The sequence below is a fragment of the Mercenaria mercenaria genome, chromosome 17 (genome assembly GCF_021730395.1).
Source record: "Mercenaria mercenaria strain notata chromosome 17, MADL_Memer_1, whole genome shotgun sequence".
Lineage (NCBI taxonomy): Eukaryota > Metazoa > Mollusca > Bivalvia > Venerida > Veneridae > Mercenaria > Mercenaria mercenaria.
In genome coordinates this window covers 22,933,041-22,960,200 of record NC_069377.1, presented here as the reverse complement: position 1 = coordinate 22,960,200, position 27,160 = coordinate 22,933,041, and the positions used below count along the sequence as shown (strand labels likewise).

The window sequence follows — 27,160 nt, the reverse complement described above, 5'->3', positions numbered from 1 at the left end:
ATACAAGTATTGAAAAGTCTACTTTTTTTCTAAAATAACTCTACTCGTTTTCTCTTTGTTATAGATGAAGTGCCTGAGCTTGAAGACGAGGCCGTCGCCAGCAAAATAGAGATACTGTTTGCAGATATACCAGTGATAGCAAAGTACCGAAAGAATTTAGTAAACCTTAAATGGGCTCACACGGCATGGAACGGTGGGTGCATAAAATGAATGACTCGTTTTGGTAATACCACAGCCACACATACGGCGCGGATAGCTACGTCTAGCTACGGATAGAAACGTAGTAATCCGTATCGATCCGTACCTGAGCCGTACGGATTGGTACGGATTGATACGGATTACTAATTTAAGGTACGGCTCGGGTACGGATCGATACAAATCGATACGGATTACTACGTTTCTATCCGTAGCTAGACGTAGCTATCCGCGCCGTATGTGTGACTGGGGTATTAAACATAAAGAAGTGTTTTTCAATTAATATTTGATATATGAGTGCTTGAAGAAGTGCTTATGAAATATAGAATCTCAAAATGTGTATCTATATATTATATATGCTGTAAATATTTCAAGACAATGCTTAAGGTATAGGTCCATGTTTCGGAGAAAAAAGGTTCGAACGTCATCAAATCATAGAAAGAAAGCATTGTTTTACATGAAAATTTAACAGCGTATAAAACATTTATTTCATTCTACAAAATCATTGTCAATTAACTCATATATATATTGAATTCCGGAAAGGGACTGCATGAAGGGGCCACACTTCTGGACAGTTCAGCGCCTTTAAAAACTAACCATTTTTAAAAGCTGTTACATGTCTTCGTTTTGATGCATTTGCAACATCGTGCGAGTGGTTTAAACTTTACGTAACTATGTAAAACAGCGTTTTTGACAATTGTTTACATTTATTTCTTTACAAATGGCATTCTTATTTAAAGGGGGACAACTCATTTAGAATATTTTAAGTATCCAACTCTGTGGGACAGAACAGTAAAACATGTATTGGACAGATAAGTTGTGTGTCAAGATGCTGTTCATTTACTAAAAAAATCTTTTTTTTTTTGTGATATACTGCTAAACCTTAAACAAATCCAAAACAGTTACTGAATTTCTAACTGAAAGTTCTATTGTAACTACTTTCTGAACTGACACACCAATGTTTGAGCCAAATAAACAGCAAAAATATTCAAAATTAAAATACATGTATATATTTGTAGCAGTTGTTATAATCTATTTCCTGACAAAGCATGTAGTGTTTGAGAAAACGCAATCGGGAATTTTTAGATCGATGTGCATATTTCCAGTTGAGTCATCATTGATAACTTATTGCTTGTATTGTCAATGATTAAACAAATGCAAATGCAATAATAATCCGTAAATTTCTCTTTTGTCTAAAAGCGGGGATTTCTGATTTCCTGCTCACCAGTCGGTAATGATTTGAAAAACTTTCAAGTTAACTAGAAAAAAGTATGTGATTGATGTTATGTCATGTGAGGAAATCAACTAGCTTGTCCGTGGAAGATTGGTGGTTCTACGCTGATGCCAGCCCGAACCTGAAATAACTCCATGTTATCATACATATTATGATTGCATTGGTATAACGTTAAGCTCAATAACATAGAAAATAAAATAGTTTTTGTGTGTTTGAGGAACTTTGGGTATCTCCGTAACCGGTATATTAGGGTCGGAGTGTCGCCCACCTAGTAACATTACAAATATAATTATACAATGTGTATCTGCAAAATATACGTTTGTATTTATACATTAAAGTGAAGCAGTAATATTTATTTTTTCACATTACTATTTGCAGGTGTTGACATCCTTATGAATTCATTTGAAAAAGACGAGGTACTGTCTACTTTTAACATGCAACCCTTGCAAATCAAGTTTTGAATGTTTTCTGTTTTGTTTTGGGTTTAGCGCTCTTTTCTCAAGAATATTTTAGTTATGTAACGGCACCAGTGTTCATTGATTCTGCACCAGTAGTAACCTTTTTCCGCAACTAACTACCAACTTCCCAGCATGAATCAGAGGCGGAGGACGAATGATTTCAAACATTATGTCTTTTATAGATGGAGACATATGCCTCTCCCGGTGATCGAACTCAAGATCCCGCGATCCGTATACCAGCGCTCTTCCTAATGAGCTAAGCGGACAGAATGTCTTTTTTCCTGATAAACAATTCTTTGTATACACAAGCTGATTCTTATGCGTGATGACAAAATAATGAAAGCATTCTTTTCACAATGTTTTACAAAGTGTACAGTCAGGAATGAAAGAAAGTTCAAAGTAAAGACACTGAAAGACACAGAAAGCTTTTAGCAAGATGTATAATTTGGTTTTAATTTGCTAAAAACCAATGTACACATTTTTCAGTATATATTCCTTTCTTTTTAATCAATAATATCATTTTCTCCATCATCCTTTCAGCCATTCCTGAAGTTTACACTCACAAAATCGCCAGGTTCAATGAATGCTTCATTGATCACGGAGTACATTATAGGGTACATCATTGCAAACGAAAGAAGCTTCTTCAAGGCCAAGGACTCACAACAAAAATCTAAATGGGAGCAGTATGTTCAAATTGCTCATTAGTTTTGTATAATGCTGTGGAAGTCGTTATTTTCCTCTGTTCCGACTTACTGGCATATGTAAATTTTCAAAATTGGTGTTGTGGCAACAGAATATCTCGTGGACTATTGATTTTTAAATACAGAAATTTACCAGTATATTATACACTTCTTACATGTTCTGTTGCTCTTATCTTCATTTTTCGGAAAAAATATCAGTTGCCTATCACCGCTGTGGGTCTTCCTCTTCCATTAAAGACTGGACAGTTGCTATATGATCCATAATTATTTCAGTGTGAGGTTTAACTCTTACTAGTAAAGAGGCAGTTGCAATGATGCTAATGATATGGGATACATCACTGGAGTTAATCGTTCTGATGAAACAATAGAAAAGATTGAAAATTGTATTTTCTTAAGAGATATGAAAAACAAGCCTTCAATCTATATTTATAAATAAGCAACCAGTTGTTTATTTACTTTTCAGAATGATTTATGCCCACAGTCGAGGTCTCTTTTCTCTTACCATTGGTATTCTCGGTGTTGGGGAAATTGGACAAAATCGTAAGTTGAAATCCTGTTACACATACCTATATTAACATGTAATGTGTTGTATAAGCAGCCGCACTTGCTGGAATGAGGCTTTCCATATATAATTTTGTCAATTTTGTCATGATACCAAACTTCATTTGTTGTTAAATGTTTGACCTGACAGTGTTTGCATTAATTCAAATAAAAAAGGAACATTTCTGTATCAAAATATACAACACGTATGCATTTTATATCATATTACGCATGATGGCGTCTTTAAAGTAAATTCTTTAACGCTTCCTATTTACCAGTTTCAATCATTGAATGTTTTGATTTCAGTCGCTAAAATCTGTAAGGATTCCGGAATGACGGTATGGGGGCTAACAAGAAAGGAACGTTTGCCTGAAAACAGTTGTCCACATGTTGACGTCTACAGGTTAGTACTTTAAACTGCACGCCTCAACATTTATGTCAACATTTTCGAAATTTTAGAAAAAAAGTCAGAGATTCCATAACGTTTAGGAAATTTCAATTATTTATTAACACTTCTTTTGTCAATAAGATATGTAAAAGTATCACAAAAGTGTTACTTACGCTGTAGAAATTTGAATTAAGTCAAAAGGAATCGGCTGTTCTTGATATCATACATGTCAACATATCTGCTTATTCAGCACTGGTTTATCACTTTTGGTATATAGTATATTAATTTACTAAATTCTCCGATATATTGGAAATTTTAATATTCATCCAGATGCATTACCTTTACACTATTTGACTAGAGTTTTAATTATATAATATTAGCAATGCTATTCATTTGTTTAATATAAAGTTGTAGTTTAGGTTATGCTATTTTACGTCGATTGTGAAACAAGTTCTACTTCTTATATTATTCACTTCCGTCACTTCATTTCTGACGGTATTCATCGCCATAAGGGTATGAGGGAGGACAGACACACTTTTTTTATTCTGAGCGCCAAATAAAGGAGTGGTACGTTTTTCACATATTTTACATTACACGGCCGGGGAGCGAATCCCTCGAAACTAGAGTAAATGAAAAATTTCAAAAAGTATTGAACCACATCAACGCGTTTCAATCATAAACACACCTATATTTTCAGTACCTAATTTTGTCTACTTCGGGTTTCGAAAAGAAGTTCAATGTAACATAACACGTAGCAGTTACAAGAAAATATATTTATGCTTAATGCATTTTAAAGGCGGAAAATAATATATATACAACGACAAAAGCGGTGTAAGACATGGTTCAACAAAGAATTACTTCGTTTAAATTGGTCGGTCGTCAGAAAATGCAAACTGCACTACCCATGACATAACGATTCTATTTTCTTTCTGTTTGAAACATCTGATATGTTCCGATGATTATACCGACTGCGTTTACATTCACCTCGTCGTTTTACTGCAAAATCTGTTTATATTCATCAAAAAGAAGTTTCACCAATTCTGACATACAATATGGTTTCATTTCAGAACACCTGATAGACTAAATGATCTTCTAGAGAACTGCGATTACATCTGCAATATTTTACCCAGCACGCCACAGACTAGAGATATGTTGTCTGGAGATGTTTTGAAAGGTTGCAGACATAAGGTAGTGTACTGCAGAAAATAGATTAAATAGCTACAATGTGATCGAAGATTACAATGTAATGCTCATATATTTCTATTAAATTGTCATTTTATGGAAAGTAATACTTTAAAAAATTAAGGGTTCACTAAGTATTATTACACTGTCCGTCTTAACGGAGCTTGACACCAGTTTCAAGTAATGTTGATAAGCATGTTTTTTTTTTCACAGCGACCATTTAAGCACATATTTATTGACTATATTCTGATATATTTTGTCACTTCTATGTATTTTATATTTTAGATTAAAAAATTAGTCAATAAAATAGTAATATATCAATAAGATAATCTCAAGTGCTTTGAAACATGTATTTACTCGTACATGCATTGTCACTGACATTTTGTGGCGGCGCCGTAGAAGTTACACGTCTTGAGAAAAAATGTCAAACATCGGGCTTTAAAAGTAAAATCCGGGGTTACCGTACAACGGCGTATTTATTCTATTTATTGGGAAAGTAATTTCTGAACACTTAAATAAAAGCAAGAAACAACAAATTATGGAAAAAAAAAACACTATTCTAGTGAAATTATTTGATAGACTGATAGACATTGAATCAACAATAAAACATAATATGTTACGATCGTTATAATTGGGAAAAATCCTCACTCCAAACGTAAAACCATTAAATGAAAGAAGTTTTACTGTATTTTGTTTCATTCATATGCAATCATTGTATTTATTAATTATTTCAGAAAAGTGTTTTCATCAATGTAGGACGTGGAGATGTTATAGATGAACAGAGTATTGTGGCTGCACTTGAGTAGGTTTCAAACAAATGCTTCAGTATCTTTATATGATCAGAAGTAAAATGTACACTATTATGTAAGTTCAAGTCTCACAGTCAGAGTCTGTCTGTAATTAGACTCAGTATTGTACTCTCTGGTCTTTTGTGATAATTGAGTTTCCGTGTAAGAGATTTTCAAGACCTAGTAAAAACTATCTTGATGCAAAGATTTTTTAGAAAACCTTATTCTAAGAATAAAGATATTGTTAATTAAATATTAAGCATTTAAATGTCAAAATTGTCTATATGTGTAGACATATCCATTCAGATACTGTTGTCGGGTTTCTTCTTGGAAAAGCTGCGTTCCTTGAACATGGATTTTCATATTTCACGTTTGTCCTTGTTGTTTTGTTTCAATAATAAAGATATGGGTGTATTTGGTATATATTTGATTAGTGTACTAAATTTCATGTTTTAAATTTCAGTAATGGATGGCTCAGAGGAGCTGTCCTTGACGTATTTCGCAAGGAGCCTTTGCCAGCGTCCAGTCCCCTATGGAGCCACCCTGGAGTTACAGTGACCCCTCATGTTTCCGGCTGGTCTGCGGATGCTTCTGTGAGTTTCTTACATTTTATGAATTACATTCCAGTTTCTTCATATTTCTCTATTCATCACATTTCAGTGTCTCAGTTAATACAAGTCTGTGCTTAATATTTAAGAAAAAATAAGTGTATCCTATGTTTTATCAGTAAATATAATACGAGTTCGGATGCGTAATAAGAAAACCAAGAGGACGTAGCACGAGTGTTTAAATTATTCTCATTCTTAAGTTTTATTCACTGATAAAGCTAAAGAAACACATTTTTATTTCGACTCTTACCACGCGATATTTCGCAAAAATTAAAACTTTTGAATAGCTGTTTTAGCATTCGGTCCATAGGCTGTTTCAATTCACAACCCGATCGAAGAGAATAGCCTTACGGGCTTTAGTAGTAATCTAACAGATTGCAAACTATATGTGAATCAATAATCTATGAAGAATTTGTCATTTGCCTCAGTTGAACGATGTTAACTTATGTAAGTCGAAGATGGGTATGACGTCATGATGACGTCGTAATTAATATACGACGTCACTGTTTAATCATAACTGAGCAAATTCGCTCATGAAGTTCAAAACGTTTGCGGGCTCGCAAATATCTCAATGTGACGTTTTATTGTAATAGTAAAATGTTGCTGTGTGTCAGAAACGTTTTTTACTAATTTTTAGTGTCCAGAAGAATTGCTAATTTTGTACCACAGTATAATGCATTTAAATTCATCTGTCGTATGTCGTAATGTCGTCGAAGAATGTAATAAATAAAATTCATAAGGAATTCCTGCAGCCATTTTCTTGTAATAACTAACTTTGATAATCATTTGTCCCTATTTTTACATTTGTTTCTTTTACATTATTCAGCACATCGACAAGATAATGGATCGTTTTGTGGATAACGTTAAACGTTTCGTTGAAGGTCGGCCACTAAAAGGAGTCTTGGACTGGTCACAAGGCTATTAACACTTCAACTGTGTAAGGCTTATGGTAAAACACCAAGAGATTTTATAGAGAACATTTAGATGTCTCAATGTCAAGTGCTGCAATTATTATACCATAATTATATGATTTTGAAGGTCTATCCGTTAAAAAATAAAGAACATGATCATTTTTATTGCTTATATTACGTTAATGTCAGCACGTATGTTATATCCATATAGAAACAACAGTGTTCAGGGGCGGATACAGGATTTGGTGTTAGAGGGGGCGTAAAATAATTGTAGTGTAGAGCAAGTAGGGGTGTCCGGAGGCATGCTCCCCCGGAAAATTTTGAAAACAATGGATCCATCTGGTGCATTCTGGGTGTTCTGAGGTACTTTATTTGGTATTGACAAAAGACTGGTTTTGCGACAAAATTAACACAAATAACATGCAAACTATAGTCACATTTTATCAATTTTTTTTGTCAGACTTATTCTTGCACATGTATTTTTGGAATTTCTTAGCCCGATTTCTGGGGATTGTTTTTACCTAGGACTTTTTATTAATAACATAAAATTGTAAAGAGCTATATAGGAGCTCGTGCAAACTTTGTCTGATTTTACATGTGCGAGCGTAGCGAGCGAGAAAATGTATATTTTGCACTTATTTTACCAAGAACAGAAGACAAATTACCTAAGCTCCGGCGATTTTAGAGGGGGCGCGCGCCGGGTGCGCCCCCTCTAAATCCGCTAGTGGTGTTTGGATTTCTTCAGAATTTTTGGTTGCGGGTTTATCCCGCTACCAAAGTTGAGTGTATTTCTGACACTCATATAGCATCTTTATTTGATTCCAAATCACATCCAAAGTATGTTCATGTGCTACACAAAGTAGTCCCATTCATGAACAATTCGGATGAATTATCAATGATCAAGCAGTTCTAATTCAACCTCTATCCATTCATACTTACCATTTAGATTATACAAGATTTATCATAGATAAGGTATTCAAGCCCATTGTTACATCACTGACTTCCAGCTGTCAATCTAGATAAGTTCATGTAAGGTCAGGCAGACTTAATCTTAGATATGAGGCACATTTATATTTGATTCTTATGCATGTTTATTTATAGATTGGCATTTAAACAGAAAATAAAACCCGCAACCACCAGACATCTCAAGGCTTTGATTTTTATAGTGATGAAATTGTACAGACATGTCTATATTCTCCCAATTCACCTAATTATCCACTGAAGCGGTTAAAACACCAGGATTAAGCAATGACAAAAAACTTGCACCAGAAATACCATGAAACTTCATTCCAAAACTAATGTTCTCCCGAAATATTGCAAAATAAAATCGCACACAATTATCAGATTCAGCTGAGTGTACGTTTGATTGACAGCGAGATGTTTGCAGTGACCAGTTTATCAGATGCCTAACGTTAGCAATTATGAACAGACCTGTCCTTAAATTTGATCTGGTTAAAAAAGATATCCGGGCATTTGTAAACTTTCCATATACTAATATATATGGTCTAAAAAAACGGATCATATTATGTATTGAATAACATGATATCTTTATGTGCCTATATATGTAATGAAAGTTTATCTCTTTGTTTAACCGCAGAACCTTCTAAATTAAGAAGCTAATTTCGATGTTATGCTTGAGGAACTCCTCCCTAACATTTGTTGCGCTTTCTGAGAAAGTGGCACGTGCTACATCCGTCTGGTGGATGAGACATCTCACTTATCAGGTAACGTATTTAAATATCAACATTATTTTTTTGCAACTGATAACGTTTGAAATTGGCAAAAGTATGCATAAGATATCGCAATATTCGAGAGATTTATTGCTTTCTGTTGTTTTTCTTTTGAATGAAGCTGTATCACCGTGTCCTGTCATACATTTTTCAGTACCCAATCACATTGGTGTGAATTTCCATCATAATATTCTTTTTGGGGGAGATTTCATTTTCAAAACGGGAACATCACGTTAACTTGGTGAGAAATATAGTACTTCTTCTTATCTAGTAGGAAATTGCCTTGTTTGTCAGTCAAATTGAACGTTTAGAGGGGATATATACTGTATTTTTCAATGTATGTATCAAACTTTGAATGTGTAGTAAGGAATTTTTAAGCCTAGTATTCAACAAGAACTTATCGATAGTTCAATATTGAGGTATACATATATATCTCCACATATTGCTGTGTAGTTAAGCCATTCAAGCGGAACTTCTGGAAGTAACATGTACTCTTATATCTCCGCATTCCATTCTGTTGTGTAGTTAGAAATGTCCATGCCTAGTATATCGATGGTTCATCAGTACGGTAAGCATTTATATCGCAACATTTTGCTGTTTACAAGTGGAATTTCTTAATTGTTCGATAGTGAAGTAAAATGTTAACTCAATATTTTGGTGTATAGTAAGGAATTTCCATGCCTATCATTCAACGAAACTTATCGATAGTTCAGCAGTGAAGTAACGTGTTGCTGAGTAGTTGGGAATGCCCATACCATAGCATTCAAGTAGAACCTGTCGATAGTTTATCAAAGTGTACATGTATATTTCAATATTTTGCTGTGTAGTTAAGACATTCAAATGAAACTTCCCGATATTTCGATAATGAGACACGTTTATCTCAACATTTTGTTGTGTAGTTAGGAGTGTCCATAGCTACCATTCAAGTAGAACTTATCGATAGTTCAGTAGTAAGGTATGAAAATATCATTTATACTGTGATTGTCTCAACATGTTGTTGCGTAGTTTACAGTTGTCCCGTTTCAATTATTTCTACTGTAAGTACAAGCCTCATACCCGCCATACACTTTGGCGAATGTGTTTACCTTGGACAATCGAAATATTCACCCAAGAAAGCTATTTAAGTAATATTCTTAATCTATACAGGGTAACTAATTTGGTTGACGCTAATTTTCCATGAGACTCAATATAAAAATTTGTGAAATGATTTTGCAAATGGACCTGCTAGAAATCAGCTGCAGATATTCCAAATTTATGCTCAACCGGCTATGTATTGTTGACAGCAAGGGATTCTGTCAGGTACCATCGGAAGGATTAAAAAATGCAAAATGGAAGTATTTTTGTTTTGCTCTCTACCAAATATCTTGCTCTCTACCAAATTTCTTTAAGGCACTGAAATGGATGGAGTGGATTCCTTATTAACTTCCCAAGTGCATGGAAAAGACTTGGTTGGCCATAAGGATCCTCTTCCACCAGCAAACATTGAATAGTTGCCGTATGACCTGTCATTGTGTCGTATTGACTTTAAACTAAACAAAACAATACTTGCATGAATTAATTGAAAAGTTTAAAGTTATTACCTCCCCTTATTACTGCTTCAATGTCCCCTTTTCCGCCGTTTGACTGCATTTTGTCTTTAAATCGTATTTTTATGTAAGTTTTTAATTTTTTGATTGTTTCTGTAGTTATATATGTGTGGTTAGCTTTTAAATTAATGTTATTTTACTATTTATATAATAATAAGTAGATCTGTTGTTAATTCTCGCCTATACTTCACATGTATACTTCAAAATTTGTCATGTAGATATGTTGGGTTTTATTTTTTTCTCTGCTTCATATTGAAGAAATATGTTTTCGATAAATACCCGCCGTATCATTATGATCCGGACATGACGTCGTTTGTATTGTACGTTGTTAATCTGACGAAGACATAAAGGCCGATACTAGTAAAGAAGATGTTGTCTTGGTAATTTTAAATCCTTTTGATCTATAAAGTTATACAGCAAATGCTACGAGGAGATTAACGTTTAATAGTACACCAGAACCCATAGCCCCCGCTTCTCCAACGACAAAAACTAACATTGGGATACGAGTGGTGATTTACAATTAGCACGCTAAATAATCATTGATGCTTCCGGAATTTGTGTTGTGCTATTCTCCCATTCAAATTACAAACGGTCATCTGAAGGAGTCGCCCATATGGGGTACTGGTGGCGATTCTACATAAGCTTCGATACACACTCGCAATCGTAGTTTTAAATCAGGAATTTACACTTACTTATAAACATTTTTTTAAATGCTGTAGTTACTGTTAAATTAATAAACTTTCGTACGAAAGTAAAAACTGCAGGTACATACATTCGGCTAAATTTCATCATATTCAAAGTTATGGCAATTGGAATGTTGGCCGTCTGAATTTAACACTTTCAACGTTCAATAATAAGGTCGCAGAAAACAAACATTATTCGGCTTTAGCATTATCGAAGCGACTTACTGTAAAGGCTTTAAACATTATGGAACCAGCGTATAACTGGTGACTTTCAAAGGAGAAGTTATTGTAAAAAACAGTAACTGATATAATAAATAATTCATCATTATATTAAGCAATTTAAGTTACACAACAGATCGGTTGACAAAGAGAGAAGGCAATCAGAAATAGGATTTTCTAAGGAAATACAAAAGAATTATCAAAATAGTTCACTCGTATCCGACAACATTTCCAGAGGTCGATGTAAATTTGTGGGGGCCTCCGTGGCCGAGTGGTTAAGGTCGCTGACTTCAAATCACTTGCCCCTCATCGGTGTGGGTTCGAGCCTCACTCGGGGCGTTGAATTCTTCATGTGAGGAAGCCATCCAGCTGGCTTACGGAAGGTCAGTGGGGTCTTCCTCCACCATTAAAGCTGGAAAGTCGCCATATGACCTATCATGTGTCGGTGCGACGTTAAATCCAACCAAAATAATTAAATTCCACGTATTCTGTTGCTACTAGTACCATTTTTACGTCTTTGGTATGACACGCGCTGGGATCGACCCCAAACATCTATTTGGACAGTATAACATCTGTTTTTAACACAAAATTTAAAGCCTTATGGAACTTTAAGTGATATTTGTTTGAGCCGATCCGAACATTTACTCATTTTCTAAATTTGTTTGTAGGGTAAAGGGATCAAATTCATGAACAGTACACAAAGAAAAAAAAGAAATATTCATAAGAATACACAGTTAAATAAAACAGATACTTTATTGTTTCCAAGCAAGTTTGACATGAAAGAAAAGGTCGACTGACCAGAAGAACAAATAAGTTAAGAACAGATGGAATAAAATGCTTCTAACGAAAAGAGATCTACCATCTATATAGTACAGTGTACAACGGTGCACATCTTGTATGTAATATCATATTGCAACTAAACCATAATAGTTTGTACAAAATAAACAGCAATACATTAAGCAAATTTAAACTGTATTTCAAAAGTCTTGCGTACAATGCTTATAACCAGGAACGATTTTGGTATAGAAACCATATGGCTACGTTCAATCAAATATTTCAATGTTCTTCAAATGGGTTAAAAGAACATGAAATGCCACATGTAATGTAAAAGTTGCTTGACCTAAATGTACACTTATTCCATGTCGACGGTTTTCGTTATCTTTCCTTGATATTTCGGTGAAACTTCCTTCGTGTTTGCCTGAAGTGCAACAAATTTGACAGCTGAATATTAAAAAAGCTTAATGTGAATTACTAGAGGAAATGACAGTATTTTTCTTTAAGTAACTCCTTCATAATAGTCACTTTCAGTGCTATCAGGTCTGTATGTAATAGTCATAATGAAAACTCATCGGAAGATTTAATAATCTATTAAAACAACAACACCTGGCTATAATCCAATAAATTTACAAGAAAAAAATCCGTTACTTTAATTAGGTTCATTAAAATATCTAAATCAACTCATATCCAGTTTGAAATATTCATAACCTCAATATTCATACTTTATTCCTGATAGATAGATAGATAGATAGATAGATAAGTAAGTAAGTAGATAAAAACGAAAAAAAACAACAAAAAAACAAAAAACAACAAAAAAACCACACACTCACACAAAAAACAAAACAGATAGTTGTAAACGTAATAAAGTAAATATCCAACATATAACAGAAAAAAACAATTTATTTTTGTTATTCCATCTACGCTTTAAGAAGTTTTAGTCCATTTCGTGTGTGCTGAAAGCAAGGATATTCACGCCAATGCATTGATGGAATACAGTTAGCCATGCATTATTTTACCCATTTTCACATATCTTGTCGATGCTATATTAAATTTAAACATGTATGATTTGTCGTTTTTCTCATAACTGAATATTTTATTAATACATCAATGCGATGATTTAAGAGTTCATTGCTACGATTCTTTCTACCCCAAAAATCATGTGTCAACTTTCGAATTTTCGAATGCGTTCTTTGATTTATAAAAAAAAAACATTTTAATGAATTGTCATAAATGGAACAAAAAAAAAATAGAAATCAAAAGTCCAAAATTTGAAAATAGCCGCGAAAATGTTTTGTTGTGTTCCTACGGTAATTAATGCATAGCATTATCAAAGCATTCAGCAAAAAACTGGGGGCAAATTAATGCAATTGCCCATAAAATGAACAAACAAAACTATTTATTTTTCGTTATTTCCCACACTTGTTTCTGGTTGGTCATGCGCATATTCAGAGTTTAAGGTATTCTATTTCCTTAAGGTTTTAAAATATGTATTTAAAATGTAAATTGGATATAAATATTTATATCATCCTGTCGATGTAACAATACATTTTAAAGTGATAATGTAATTTTATTGAATACATGTTCTCTTGCTCTACGCGTGTATAACATTTTGCAAAATCAAGCGCAAATATGCTATCTGTTAGTCCGTTTACAAATTTATTTAAAGTCTTAACAAACAAAAAAAAATACAGAAGGTTACTTCTTTTCATTCAACCAAAATAGAATAGACTAGAATAGACTACTGTGAATTTCAACATTATGATTAGATATTCGCATGGCACGCTCATAGCCAATCAACATAGTGTGCACATTTCAGTTATAATGGCGGCATTTAAGCATATAGGCACTTTCTGAGCATTAAGCTTTACAATTTAGATCTTATGTTTTCATATAAGAACAAGTGCCACTAAATGTACATTGTCTTGTCAAAGATAAAGTGATTATTTCAATTACTTGGAAGGAGCTGGCAGCTCTTTTACTGTAATGTGACCAGACAGAATTGCATCTCACTGATATGTACATGAACATCCAGTTGTGTACCGTTAGTCTTTGTTTTCTTCGTTTGAAAATACAGTAAAACATCGAATGGATTAAGTAAGGTACTTTTGTCTCCTAGGGGCTTCAGGAGATTCAAAGATTTGTAACAAAGGGACAAATATCTAGTGACTACAGGATTTGCTCGATAGCACCAAAGTTTTCGAGCCGTAAATGCTCGAACGAGCGGTGGTTTCACTGTTATCCTGACTGTTACACAAGACAATGTCTTAATTTATATATAGAAGTTGAAAAATGATTACACGTGAACAATATATAGACAATTCAAAAGCAATGTTGCAGAATAAGTTGGAATGATAAAATGTAATACTCTAAGTCCTTGAGCACAAGCACAGTGATACGTGAAACTTACCAGACACCACAAAGAGATTCAAGTATGACATACATTTCGCACACTAAAATCATTGTTAAAGTACAGTTGAAACTCGATTTCTCGAACTCGCTTTTTTCAACATTCCGACTATCTCGAAGATATTTTCAAGTCCTGTCCCGAAAACACGAACACAAAATATCATTTTAAGTCAAATATCGGTTATCTCGAAGTGAAATGCTTAATCCCTTAGAAAACGAGATACCGAGATTCATCTGTATTTTATAGCCATGTTGTTAAGAAACTGCACCAAATATCCCGTAATACGTCCAATACTGTAATATCAGATATTTTTGAGTAACTCCAATTTTAAAACAATTTAAGAATGGGAACTTTTATTTCACATCAGTCGTGACTATTTCGCTGTAATGTAAGTAATAGATGAGTGTATTTCACGAAATCGCTAAAAGAAGAAATTAAAGAAACGTATTTCATCTGGAACATATCTGATTTTACGGTATACCAGAAAAACGTGATATAGAAATACACTGACTTATTCTCTGTCAAGATGCTTTCGTATTTCTCCTTTGTATGAAGGCTGAACTGATTTCTCGTTGGCCTACAGAAATAAAGAATCACCATACGTGAACATGGCGTGTACATTCCTTCCATGAAATGAACCATAATAATTATGTCAGTTGTTGCTTATTGCACATTTCACTATTTGAAGATTGTTAAAGGTAAATAAAAGAAAAGGAAAAGAGGGAAATCATAAGCATAGAAGAAAACAGTTTAGATTTTATGGGCTTAAGGTAAACGGACACAAATAAACGTGAATAGTGAACATTATCTACAATAGCTTTTTCTCATGGAGCACAGTTCCGTTGGGAATAACAAAAATAAAAAAGACTTACATTGACTCGGTGTTGTTAATTTTCTTGTCCTTTGCGATCATAGAAATCTATAAATGTTACTATAAAAGATTTCCATCTATGCCGATATTAGGCGGGATAAAAGGGTGTCGCACGTTTCATTATCTCTTACGATTTAAGTCTATGCGAATCAGCTATAAATTTGCTCGGTTGCGATCCAAAGGCCCCACTCACAGATTTTAGTTACAACCGGATTTTTACGATGGACATCAATAAGCAGACTAATCTGAAGTTAGAATTGGTACGTTTACGATATCCCTTAATATTTTAGCCATGCCATGAGAGAACCAACATAGTGGCTTTGCGACCAGCATGGATCCAGACCAGCCTGCGCATCCGCGCAGTCTTGTCAGGCTCCATGCTGTTCGCTTTCAAAGCCTATTTGAATTAGAGAAACTGTTAGCAAACAGCATGGATCCTGACCAGACTGCGCGGATGCGCAAGCTGGTCTGGATCCATGCTGGTCGCAAAGCCACTATTTTGGTTTTCTCATGGCACGGCTCATTTAAGTTTTTTTTGGTATAAGGTGGTTTGTTCTATTTAGCCCTTATTTGGCATGAAATGAAATATCCGTGTTACAAATCTTGTTACTAAGGAAAGGCCGCAAGACTCATAAATGACGTTTTAGATTTGAAAAAAAACAACAAAAAACAACGTTATAACACTTTAAAAAATAATTGAATTGCTTTAGTAGCTAGTTTATTTTGACTCATTTTGGGAGAAATATACTCAGCGTCACTGAAAAGTTACCACCCTAATGGCCCTTATATTTTAAAAATTGCATTTGACTGTGTTAAATGCATAACACGACTACATTTTTGACGCAGCTGAGACGTCACTGGTGTAAAGATTTGTCAATTCGATTAACTCTATTTGAGGCACGAGCTGCACGTGCATAATGACTCTTTCCAGCAATGTCGACATGTATGAATTTTTTATCGCAAATCCTTCATCGCACTTGAAAGTTAGTCGACAGACTAAAAGGAATACGTTAAAAAACCCAGAATATCCTTGCAAAGAATGCCATGTTTAAGGCACGATCAATGCCATCAGGCCATTGGCATGGTTGACGCCGAACTTTCTTGTCGCGAAATTGCAAGTCGTAAATGCTGTTCTCATCTGACAGTCAAGAATGGGTAAGGAGACATGATCAGACAGGGTCTATGAGTAATAGAGCGCGCACAGGCCATGAAAAGTGACGTCGTAATGTGTAAGATAGTAAAGAGGTATATATTAGGTGGTAACTTTTCAGTGACGCTGAGTATATATTATATACTATTTTATCAGCAAGCAGTTAGACTTAGTAATACTTCTATAGAACACATACACCAATCTTTTTATCTAATACTGCAATCGCATATATGGTACATTTCATGCGTAAAATATTAAAACAAAATGATAAGCTTTAAGATAAACAAAAGAAAGAAAAACAAGGAAAAGTGATGTAGCTACACAATATATAGTGCATTTTGATACAAAACGGATAAAAAGCTTAAACAGAATTAAAGAAGAAATAAAATTATGCAATAATCTATAGAGGATTTTTTAAAACTATGTGAACGCAATGTTCAAATTTCAATGTATACTTACAAGCATCCCCAAGCTGCTGAGGCAATTCAATGTGTTGAAGAATCCGGCCTTTCTAAGCTCTACTAAATCCCCTGATTGAAAGGTAAACTCTTTCGCCAAACCATAGCTCTCACATCCTTTGTTAAAGTTTTCAATATTCGTCATGGCAACAAATGGTGACATTACTTTCTTCTGGAACTGTATCGGGGATTTACCATCAGCTTTCAACAACTTGTTTATTAATCTACAATTCAAATGTGAACCTCATTTTAAACATAACATTAAATGTACAGACAAACTTGTTCCAAACAATTCTAATAATATCACATGTTTTCATACATAAATTCATAGCACACTATAAAATCCAATTTATTTTGTGAATTCTAACATGTATGTACATAATAATAAAATATATTAGAATCCATTACTGAAGCTTTTAAAACTGCATTGAAAATACAATATTAAAGCACACATTTAAAGTTTTCTTTAGATGTTACACGTGCAACTGATGTATGAAGACAAAATGAAGTACTGGCTAAAACGTTCGGTGATGACTCACATACACTCCCATACTCCTTTTTGTACATCGTCGGATACCATTTGCCTGTCAGTTCTGTTACTCTCCAATATTGCCCATTATTTTGTTCACATAAATAATCCCTGTTTTAAGATTTGCCCAATGCTTCAATGGTCACTTCATTGTTTGATGCGATTTCGGAACAAACCGCAATATTCTGGTTGACATGGGTGTTAAATACATTGTAAATTGGATATGCCATGCATTTCAGTTTTTATATACTTATTTAATTCTGTATGTGCAATATATCTATGTGCAGTTCAGGTCTTGTTAGTTGTCACTGACCTTCAGTGAGACTCTAAACAAAAAATGGTCGCATATTCTAATAAACGAATCGTCTACATCTATCATGTCACGCTAGACAATTTACATTGAAAAGTGGGTCTTACTGCGTACTTGATAAACGTCCGTGATTTTGTACAGTGGCATAACAATATTAAAAGCTCTAGTGGTTAGGTGTCTCACGAACAAATACTCCCTTAAAATACCCAGAAAGCCTGACAATTAACAGGCGGTTTACGGAAACACTTTATCCGACGAAGTTTGTGAATCACACACACACACACACACACACACACACACACACATATATATATTACTATATTATACAATGTATGCTATATTTACATCGACTGATAAGATACAAATACAGGCTGCATACGAACAATCGCAAAGCAACACATACAAGTACTATAAGGAGTTTAGTTTTCTAGAAAATTTATTTCGAAAGTTTGCAAATGTGTTTGCATTGTTGACATAAACTGTTGTAACACAAAAAGATCTTAAATTTTGAAAACAGAGTAATAAAGAATGCAAGTCGTGGAATAGAATTAGTGGATTAAAATCCCCGCACAAATAATGTAGATCAAGGAATTATCACATAGGCGTTATTTAGCGATTTCATGGATAGAAGCCTTATACACAGATTTAAGAATTTGCGAAACGTTCGCGATGAGATTATTCGCGAATAATAGCGGAAGTAAAATAATCGCGGATATAACAAAATCTACACTACTTATTCATGCAACCATCACAATAAAAATATATACACAGAGCATTCACAGACCTGAACAAAAAAGTTAGTAAAAGGGTAAAGTTACAGGGATAGCTGACTGGGACTTTATTTATACTGGTTTTGAAAAAAAATGCGGTTGAGGAAGATATGTCTATATTTGGAGTAATATTGGGTGTTCAAAAACAACCTACATATTATTGCTATCCGTCGTCTCCCTCCCCAGTGAATCAGGTTCACCTGGAGTGCATAAAAGCATATAAGGGGTTTCTCTTTAAAGTCTGTGTTAAAATTACATCTCTCGTGTTTTCAGTTTTTGTCTAATGTTGCAGTGTGGTATCTAATTACCAGAAAATGCTTACCTATCAGATTCTAAAAGTTGGCAATGTGCAAAGCCGAACAGTACATAAGCATAATTAGAACCAAAGTTCAAGAGAATGTTACACCAAAAAATATATAAAAATTTAGTAAGTGATATATTATGCGTGTTTTTGCTATATCAGTTATGAAGAGAAATAGTTCAACGACGCGAAGATTGTACTATGCAGAGTAGTTTACATACGAAAACGCGGGAAACAATGATGATTTTAAGATATTTCCAACCTGCAGGATTTGCGTCGTGTTAGTAACATTTAATGCAAAACTTTCTTGAACATTGGAATATTTGTGAACAGAATAATGTGGTTCTTTGTGATACATATGTGATTTCACGGTACATAGGAACTTGTGCAAGTTTACAGGCTTAGCAGCCATGCCAAAAATGTTATCTTGACCGAGGTTTTTTGCTCCGACTTCCCATTCTACAACTTACACAAATACAGATAAATATTGTCGCAACTACAACATAATGCATCTAATTTGTACTGTTTTCGTAACGGTGTCGTAAAATCTATTCACCCATGTCATCTAGTGGAGAGAGGAAAATATGCAGATGTCCTTTGGAAACATTGCATCGTTTCTGTATTGCTCAAAATATATAATCAAAATCCATTCTTTTTAAATATGTATATCATCAGAAACAAAACGTATATCATTATTATAAACCATGCCTTCGGCATCCCTGCTAACACCCTGCACATGTAAACGAAGCTAAAATATATTCTAACAAGTATCCAAACGAATGGCAAGGGTTGTGTATACGAAGTCGTTTTCAAATATATTAAAATATAGACAAAATCGATCAGTGCTTTTAAATGTTCATGACAAACTCATCTGAGTAAAACATGAAACTTTGCTTCTTTTGTTTAAATTTTAATCTAAGGAAAAAGCCATTCTCAGCCGTTCAGATTAAACACTGAAAAAGTTTGCTTGACATAACAAGAGCTGTTAAAACATCGCCATGTAACGTTATTTGCAGCAAAAAAAGCAAAATATATGTACAAAGACAACTTACATTCATACAGATAAATGCTATATGAGCCGTGCCATGAGAAAACCAACATAGTGGCTTTGCGACCAGCATGGATCCAGACCAGCCTGCGCATCTGCGCAGTCTGGTCAGGATCCATGCTGTCCGCTAACAGTTTCTCCAATTCCAATAGGCTTTAAAAGCGAACAGCATGGAGCCTGACCAGACTGCGCAGATGCGCAGGCTGGTCTGGATCCATGCTGGTCGCAAACCCACTATGTTGGTTTTCTCATGGCGCGGCTCATATTACTTAGTAGTTCAAATTAGGATAACTCATCGATAATGTCCGACAGGATACATTCAATATGTTATACTTACTTGCACAACATAACACCGTCTTTAAGATGTGTGTTGAAACCTTTCCAGTCTGTATTGGGCTGAAATAATGCATAGAAATGAACTAGATATAAAGACAGGATAAAGTTGACAAGAGAAGTACTGGTACAAATCAAACCCGTTATCTCGAGATTGCGGCTGCCTCGATGACATTGATAAGTTTCTTCTAAATTCATTCTCAAAACATGTGTTATTCTTCTGTTTAAGTCGAAAGAGATACTTTTCAAACTGTTTTATATATTCAAAATGTAGCGTATCAGGTATTATCTTGAAGTCAGCTACCTGTTATCTCTATTTGAAACCTTCGGTCCCTTAGGTTCTGAGATACCGATTTTCAATTTCTCGTATTCTCTAGTGTTCAGTGCCAGAGAAATTAATGATCAAGTGAATAGAATAAAAAAAGTAAAGCTGCACATAACCATAGCAGCTGGTTTGATACTTATTTTGACTGTAGTACTCTTGTGTTATGTAAGGATGTTTCAAGAGTACTTTGTAAAATCTGTTACGGATTTACAAATTCAATGTAATGGCAAGTAAAGATAATGATGTCATCAAATGAAATATAGGTGTTACTTACAATAGGGTCATGTTCTCCGTCGCAAATTGCATTCATCCAGTTGATGATATGTGTAGGGGTTCCAGCTGCTTCCTCCCTGTCATAATTCTACAAACAAATTTGGTGGTTATAGAATTTGTTCATAACAAAATCATACAGTCAAAGTGCAGTGTTCGTTATAAAAGAACCAATAATTTGGTAGAATTTGTGAAGCTGTAACCGCCACATTAATTCATGTGAATATCTAGTTCTACAACAAAATGTATAGAAGTAGAACTTTCGGATTGAATATTGACTTCACCATAGAAACTACTAGGATTTGCATGCAAATTTCGTATGTAAACTACCAAGAACAAGAATTATTTAAGAAAATCTTCAAACACAGCAAAGTTGCATATCAGTTTGAAAGCATAAGCTAAATGCATAATCTAATACCTCGTATGAAACAGAAGTTATCATTTTATAATTATCATGAAGAATTTCGGTAAAGTTTGCCTAAATATTTAATTCGATTTTCAAGAAATTTATAACTGGAACCACTCGTCACACACAAAAAAAAACATGTGGTTTTCCCATTTTTCTTTTCGTCGAAATTCGACATACAGATAACAAAACTAAATGCAACTACTTGAATGCATGATTTACAGTAGATATAGCCAAAAACATATACATTTGAACTTTGATTCTTCTATGTGTTAGAACAATAAATGATGCAAGAAATCGACAACAAAGGAAAAACATCAGCAAATCGGTAACGGCATAACAAAATGTCGTCCAAAAATCTCTATGTTTTATTGTTGTTGCTTTATTTTATAGGTCGGTTTGATTGCTAATTGTTCAGTGTACGATTCCTATGTTGTACTAATATCTTCTTCTTCAAATTGTAACCTCCTTTTTATGCAAAGAAGCTGTATTTTTCTGTTTGAATCCATTTATTTACATACAATAGTAACTAAGTATTCTATCTATGAAAAAAGACACAAAAATGTTGCAAGCTACGTAATATTAATAGAATCGTTTAAGCATTTACTAGCCAAACAATGCGACTTTATCTGAACTTTATTATGTTTTGTAAAAGAAAACCCACTACATCGTTTTTTGTCTGTGTTTGTTAAGTAAGCAATTGAACACTGCCAATATTATCACAAAGTGTGTACAATTTTGGATGTCCTGAAATAACTAATTCCACACACCTATCCCCCGCGAAAAAAAAAAAAGAAAAGAAAAAACTAATAACAAGTCAAATTAATAAATAAGAATAAAAAATCGTTGAGTTCAATAGTCTTCAACAGATTTAAAGAGATAACTTCCAGTCCAATGGTTCGGGCTAGTGGATGGTATACGATTTAATGTTTAAATATTAAAAAAAAAGAAGAAACAAACGAAGAAAATAAATTTCATCACTTGAATTAGTTTTTTGTATCATCTTACTATAATCGGCTGGTATAACAGAAAACGATTAGAATGTCAGTTACTATATGAAATTTATTTTGCTGAGGTAAAGATTTGACAATTTACTCTGGAAAAGCAATTAAGGTATCCGATCCACGAATAGGTAACATGTCGATGACTGGTGACCCCATGTTTTGTTTTGTATCATTTGAAAGAGTTGTGTCTGTTGAAGAAGAATTAGTAAATATGCCGACCATAATAATATGTACGAATCATTTCAGTTTTATGACTACGAAATGATAAAACTTACACTGTAATATTAACTGGATTATTTCTGTAGAAGTATCATTGAAAACTATAAAGTAAAGAAATACAAATTCTGGAAAACCGTTTTATCATGTAATAGAAGCTATATACTTTCTGTTTCAGTAGACGATACAATTTCAAAGGATACCAAATTTATATCAGCATCAATATTTGATACAATTTAATTGCACTGTTATATAGAACTTGCTTCTTTGTGGGCCGGATACCTTAAACACAATTTATTTGTTAGAGAGTGTTTCGTTAATGTAGAACTTTAAAGTATTAGTATAAACCACTCTTTTACAAAAAGAAGTTGACACTCCAGCAAAAACCCAAACTGTTAAATAAATAAAGCGCAGTAAAAATGTATTTAAATATTAGTATGCTAGAAATCTCTCTATGACTCAAGTTTATGTAAAAGTTTTATTACCAAAAAAAAAAAAAAAAAAAAAAAAAATGAAGATGACAAGACTGATCAAAGACGTTTTATATGATTTTTCTTATTTAAAATGGTATTATGGTAAGTTACAACTTGAAAAATGTTAAAAAACTTTTTTTTAATATAGCAACTACATAGACAAACATAGCTTGCAAAAACCATTCCTTTACTGAACCTTACTTGTTCCATTTTTTGTTCGACTACATAGCCGATTCCCGTCTTAGCGGCTCTCAATTTTTCGCCACTCATAATTAGCTTGAGTCAGATCTGGAATAGTTTTAGTTACTGGAATACCAATTTAGATATGACAAGTTTCATTTATGAAAATCTTTGAAGTCGATTCCGCAGGTCAAAATCTGCGGATTAAACGATGTTCCAAATCTGTGTAACCTGTGCAAAGCAAACAGGATTTGAACAAAGCAACATTTAGCGATTTGATATAGTCATTCTTAATAACATGTTCCAGTCTTTGCACCACATTTTTAAGAACACATGTTTTTTTTTCTAGCCATTGTCATGCTACTCTTACCTAACCTGAAAATTGCAGATTGGGTTAAGTTTACATGTATATATATAAAAACTTGCTAGCTGCCCTAAATTCATTAGAAATGATGACCTGTCTAGAAAATTAAATTAACTTTCCGTTCTTCGGAAATAATTTTTATGCATGTAAAAATGTCTAAAATTGAATGCCCCATGTAAGATGATTTTGAGACCATGGGCCCGTTCACGAAGCTTACTTAGGACAAAGTTAACAATTAGGATTAAGGTGTTTCTAGAACTGAATTAACGGTACTTCTAAAATTAATAAAGTTATCTCCTATAAAAATGTTTTGTTTTGAAAGCCCATACTTATCTCCTAAATTTCGACAACACTTGTGAACGTGTTTGTGAAACGTGCCCCAGATACAAAATGTATATATCTAAATAGATGCAATATGTAGACAAAGTTACTATCAAGTCGAAAACATCGCCAAAACCGTGAAATGAACGGCATGGATTTAAAATGCCTTAGTACTACGCAGAGAAAACAATTACACCATTCTAATATTCAAGGACAGCCAGCTAATACAATGAAAAAGCAATCGTTCCGTACTTGTTCCAACTTCTTCTCCACTTCATAAGCCACGCCAACCTTCTGAACTCGATTTGTTCCCGCTTGCATCTTCGGAAAGTATTCAATGAAACAGTTCTAGATATAATCACACCCGCGAGCTTGTTATATTAGTATGTGTTCCAACCTATCTAGGTGGATTTCGTCAAAATGAATAACCTGCAAAAACTGAGAAAATTTCTATTATTGATTCACAATGTTTATAATGCATGCGGGTTTGTAACATATACTTTCCTCTTAGGATGGCAAAACAATGAAATAGTACATCAAATGATATCATTTCGTGTTTGATACTGATAAGGCGCAATTTGTAGATTTGCATCGAGAAACAAAGACGAGTTCTACAACGGAAATATTTCACGAGCTTAGGAGTGCAATATTATCCCGCAAACTGAACATGCGCATACTTCTCGATACAAATCTTTTCATTACATACGCATCTACACTTAAAATCATTTCATAAATAGTATAAATTAGTTCGTTAGCACAGGTGTAATTGAAAATTCTGTCGTTAAGAATTTTTAAACGCGACCACACAAATGAAACTGACGCCACAAATAACGTCACGCACCCGATATGATACATGAACAGTATATTGACATTTCAGGTTCAATTAAAAGTTAACGGAGGTTAAAAATGTGAACGTAACTATATAAATTATGAATGCTAACGAAATTACAAAATATGATTGGTTGTCCTCGGGGCGTGGACAAATGTGAGAAATCAGTTCTGGAAGGAGTTTACTAATATGTCGATAAAGACAAAGTTCTACATCTTATCTCTAAGCTGAAATGCAGAATATTTAGATTATCATTCAACGTACGACTATAAAGTATCTGCCACATCATGAAAAAATAACAATGCTGACGTCACCAAGTGACAAGACAAGTCCTGTTCAAGTATATGTACGATATTTGGTGATTTACAGACATATTTAAGATGACATTTCGACGAAAATAAACTAACGAATCCAACACGCTTGCTAAGTAACAATGTTACCTCATGCATATATTTTAATACCTGTAATATCTCTCTTTTAAAACAAAGAATTATGCTATTTTTCTATAAAAGAAAGAGAAAAAAAAAAAAACAACAAACGGTTGAGTAAACAATAACTTATATGTATGCTCTCTTTTCGTATAATTCAGTTGATTAATGCAATACTCCCGTAAGAATGTTTTAAACTTAGGCACTGAAACGCCCTGAAAACGCACATCTAACATAACTTTGAAAAAAAATTCAGTTTGAATTATATTTTTTAACTTATTTTTTTAGGACTTAACACAATTAATTAATTTTAACTGAACAAATAAGATTTCATAGATAAAAAAATTAATCGTGTGTCTATATACTTGTCAAAAGACAAAGAATAACAGATACTGATTTGATAAATCTGATACATGGAGCACATAAACAGAATTCAATGATCGAAAACAACTTTTCTTGTAGGTGTCTATGTCTATTTAACAGAGTTTAAGTCGATGCAGCTTTTATTCGTGTACATTAACCTTGAGTCTGAGGCGTTCATAAAAACACTAACGTAAAGTCTGATTTGTTATCGGTAAATGAATTGCAACGATTTTAAAATAAACACTGTATTCAAAATAAATGAATGAACGAATGAAGTTCTTCGAAATTTTAAGTTATGTTGCAAACTCACAAATTTCTTTTTTTTTATTTTCCCCAGACATGACATCATAAACAATTCATCGTAAATCGAAAAACACTATTTGCTCGATACATCATCATTTCTTATTTTCACGCATGAATGAATTCAAAATCCAACACGATGACTGAACATATTAGTCTAAAATTATTTTGTAATCCAACATTTTATATAAATAAGTTTTGGTAGAACTTCAAAAAATTGTGCGTTGTCTAGGCGTTGCAGTGCATGTAAATAAAATCTTTTCGAACATTTTCATTTATATTACAAAAATTTATCAAATCAAAATATTTCTTTGACCATTTCAATTTTAATTCATACGTTTGACCATCGTGTCATATAATAAAGAATTGCATCACAGATTCCCCGTGTATCAACAGAGTACATATATTTGATTGCGCGACGTGTATAATTAATGGATTTAAAGTAAGCTTTAAAGTCTCCATATATGACTGTTAATGAACATCAGTTTATGTTACTTTTAATATTCTAATCAACATCCAATTAATTAATGTCACAACGCATATATTCTTACACTTTTATTTCCAAATCAAAAGCTGGAGCAAACTGATTTAAGCCTACCAGTTAGACACAAGTTTGTTAACTACACTAACTCCACTGATGTGCTTAGAATCATTACAAATGGCATGACACAACTCCGAAACAATTTGTGGAATCTACCACCAGCCGAATTTCTTTTGAAAGTAATCACTCTCTTGGAAATGGAAATACTCATCCGCTTCTAAAAATAGTCCACATTATTTAATCATTTATCTGGCTTTATCGAAGGAAAGAAAACTTGCGAGCTATCACGTTTGTAATTTGTAAACAGCTAGAATATCTTACACCTTGTGAGAAAATGACTTGTTTTCAAGCAGATTATTTTTCTTTTAATTACCAGACAACAAAACAACACATGAAAGTGCATATAATTGGTAACTACACATTCCAAACATATCGTTTCCATGGAAACGTGAGGATTCATTCTGCAAAATTTATATCCATAGCTCAAGCAAGCTGAAGTGAATTCTGTTTACACAAAATTCTTCAAACACGTTTTTGCAAAATGTCCAAGCTTAATAAATATCATTTTGTGAAGCATTTTTAAATCTTGAACGCAATACACAGTTTGTAAAATGTCTAACACAACTTCAAATGGTTGTTCAATATTCACATTTCCTCTGATCTTTTTATATCAATTAGAAACATAAATTCATAGAGTTTACTTAAATATAAAGTCAATTTAAATAATGTAGTAATCAAACAAAACTCCATTTTAAATATTATTTTAAGTTTCAGTTTACTTAATTACATTCAAATATAACTAAAACACCTACGAGTTTTTGGCTAGTCCTTATTTATCGTACGATATCACTTGTTTTCCGCCAAAGATCCGCAGTCAGACTGAAATATCAGGAAGCAGCCGCAGGTAGAAACTGAAAGAAAACCTGTTTAGTCATACATATCTGATATTATCATTACGTAATT

At 33.5% G+C, this 27,160-nt stretch overlaps 2 protein-coding genes across 9 annotated transcripts in view; one reads left to right on the top strand and one right to left on the bottom strand.

Moving 5' to 3' along the window:
* LOC123536290 (glyoxylate/hydroxypyruvate reductase A-like) overlaps window positions 1-7,142 on the top strand; it is a 41,669-nt gene extending 34,527 nt beyond the window's left edge. For all 4 annotated transcript variants that reach the window (XM_053529252.1, XM_053529251.1, XM_045319343.2 and 1 more), the window contains exons 2-10: window positions 65-193; window positions 1,808-1,845; window positions 2,428-2,570; window positions 3,052-3,128; window positions 3,435-3,531; window positions 4,584-4,704; window positions 5,433-5,500; window positions 5,950-6,079; window positions 6,921-7,142. In XM_053529252.1, the coding sequence (XP_053385227.1) occupies window positions 65-193; window positions 1,808-1,845; window positions 2,428-2,570; window positions 3,052-3,128; window positions 3,435-3,531; window positions 4,584-4,704; window positions 5,433-5,500; window positions 5,950-6,079; window positions 6,921-7,019 (902 nt within the window). In that variant the 3' untranslated portion in view covers window positions 7,020-7,142. The remainder of the gene's footprint in view (window positions 1-64; window positions 194-1,807; window positions 1,846-2,427; window positions 2,571-3,051; window positions 3,129-3,434; window positions 3,532-4,583; window positions 4,705-5,432; window positions 5,501-5,949; window positions 6,080-6,920) is intronic.
* A 4,815-nt stretch (window positions 7,143-11,957) lies between these two features.
* On the bottom strand, window positions 11,958-27,160 carry LOC123535564 (transgelin-3-like). Of its 5 annotated transcripts, none has more exons than XM_045318240.2 (7): window positions 27,010-27,160; window positions 23,073-23,159; window positions 20,777-20,863; window positions 20,182-20,240; window positions 16,888-17,110; window positions 14,919-14,984; window positions 11,958-12,421 (listed from the first exon to the last, which is right to left on the bottom strand). In XM_045318240.2, exons 2-6 carry the CDS (start codon window positions 23,139-23,141, stop codon window positions 14,919-14,921), a joined length of 504 nt encoding a protein of 167 aa, XP_045174175.1. In that variant the 5' UTR covers window positions 23,142-23,159; window positions 27,010-27,160; the 3' UTR covers window positions 11,958-12,421. The 5 variants fall into 5 exon arrangements, with proteins under 5 accessions (XP_045174175.1, XP_045174176.1, XP_045174174.1 ...); XM_045318241.1 differs by lacking the exon at window positions 23,073-23,159 and adding an exon at window positions 23,989-24,174 and having other exon boundaries at window positions 27,010-27,131; XM_045318239.2 differs by lacking the exon at window positions 14,919-14,984 and having other exon boundaries at window positions 27,010-27,158.

Coding starts and splice junctions, on each gene's coding strand:
- LOC123535564 (XM_045318240.2), bottom strand. CDS start 23,141: ATGAGTGGCGAAAAATTGAGAGCCGCTAAGACGGGAATCGGCTATGTA. Junction 17,111..20,181: donor GACGGTGTTATGTTGTGCAA/GTAAGTATAACA, acceptor TTTGAATTGTAG/ATTAATAAACAAGTTGTTGA. Junction 14,985..16,887: donor TCAGCAGCTTGGGGATGCTT/GTAAGTATACAT, acceptor TTATTTCTGTAG/GCCAACGAGAAATCAGTTCA.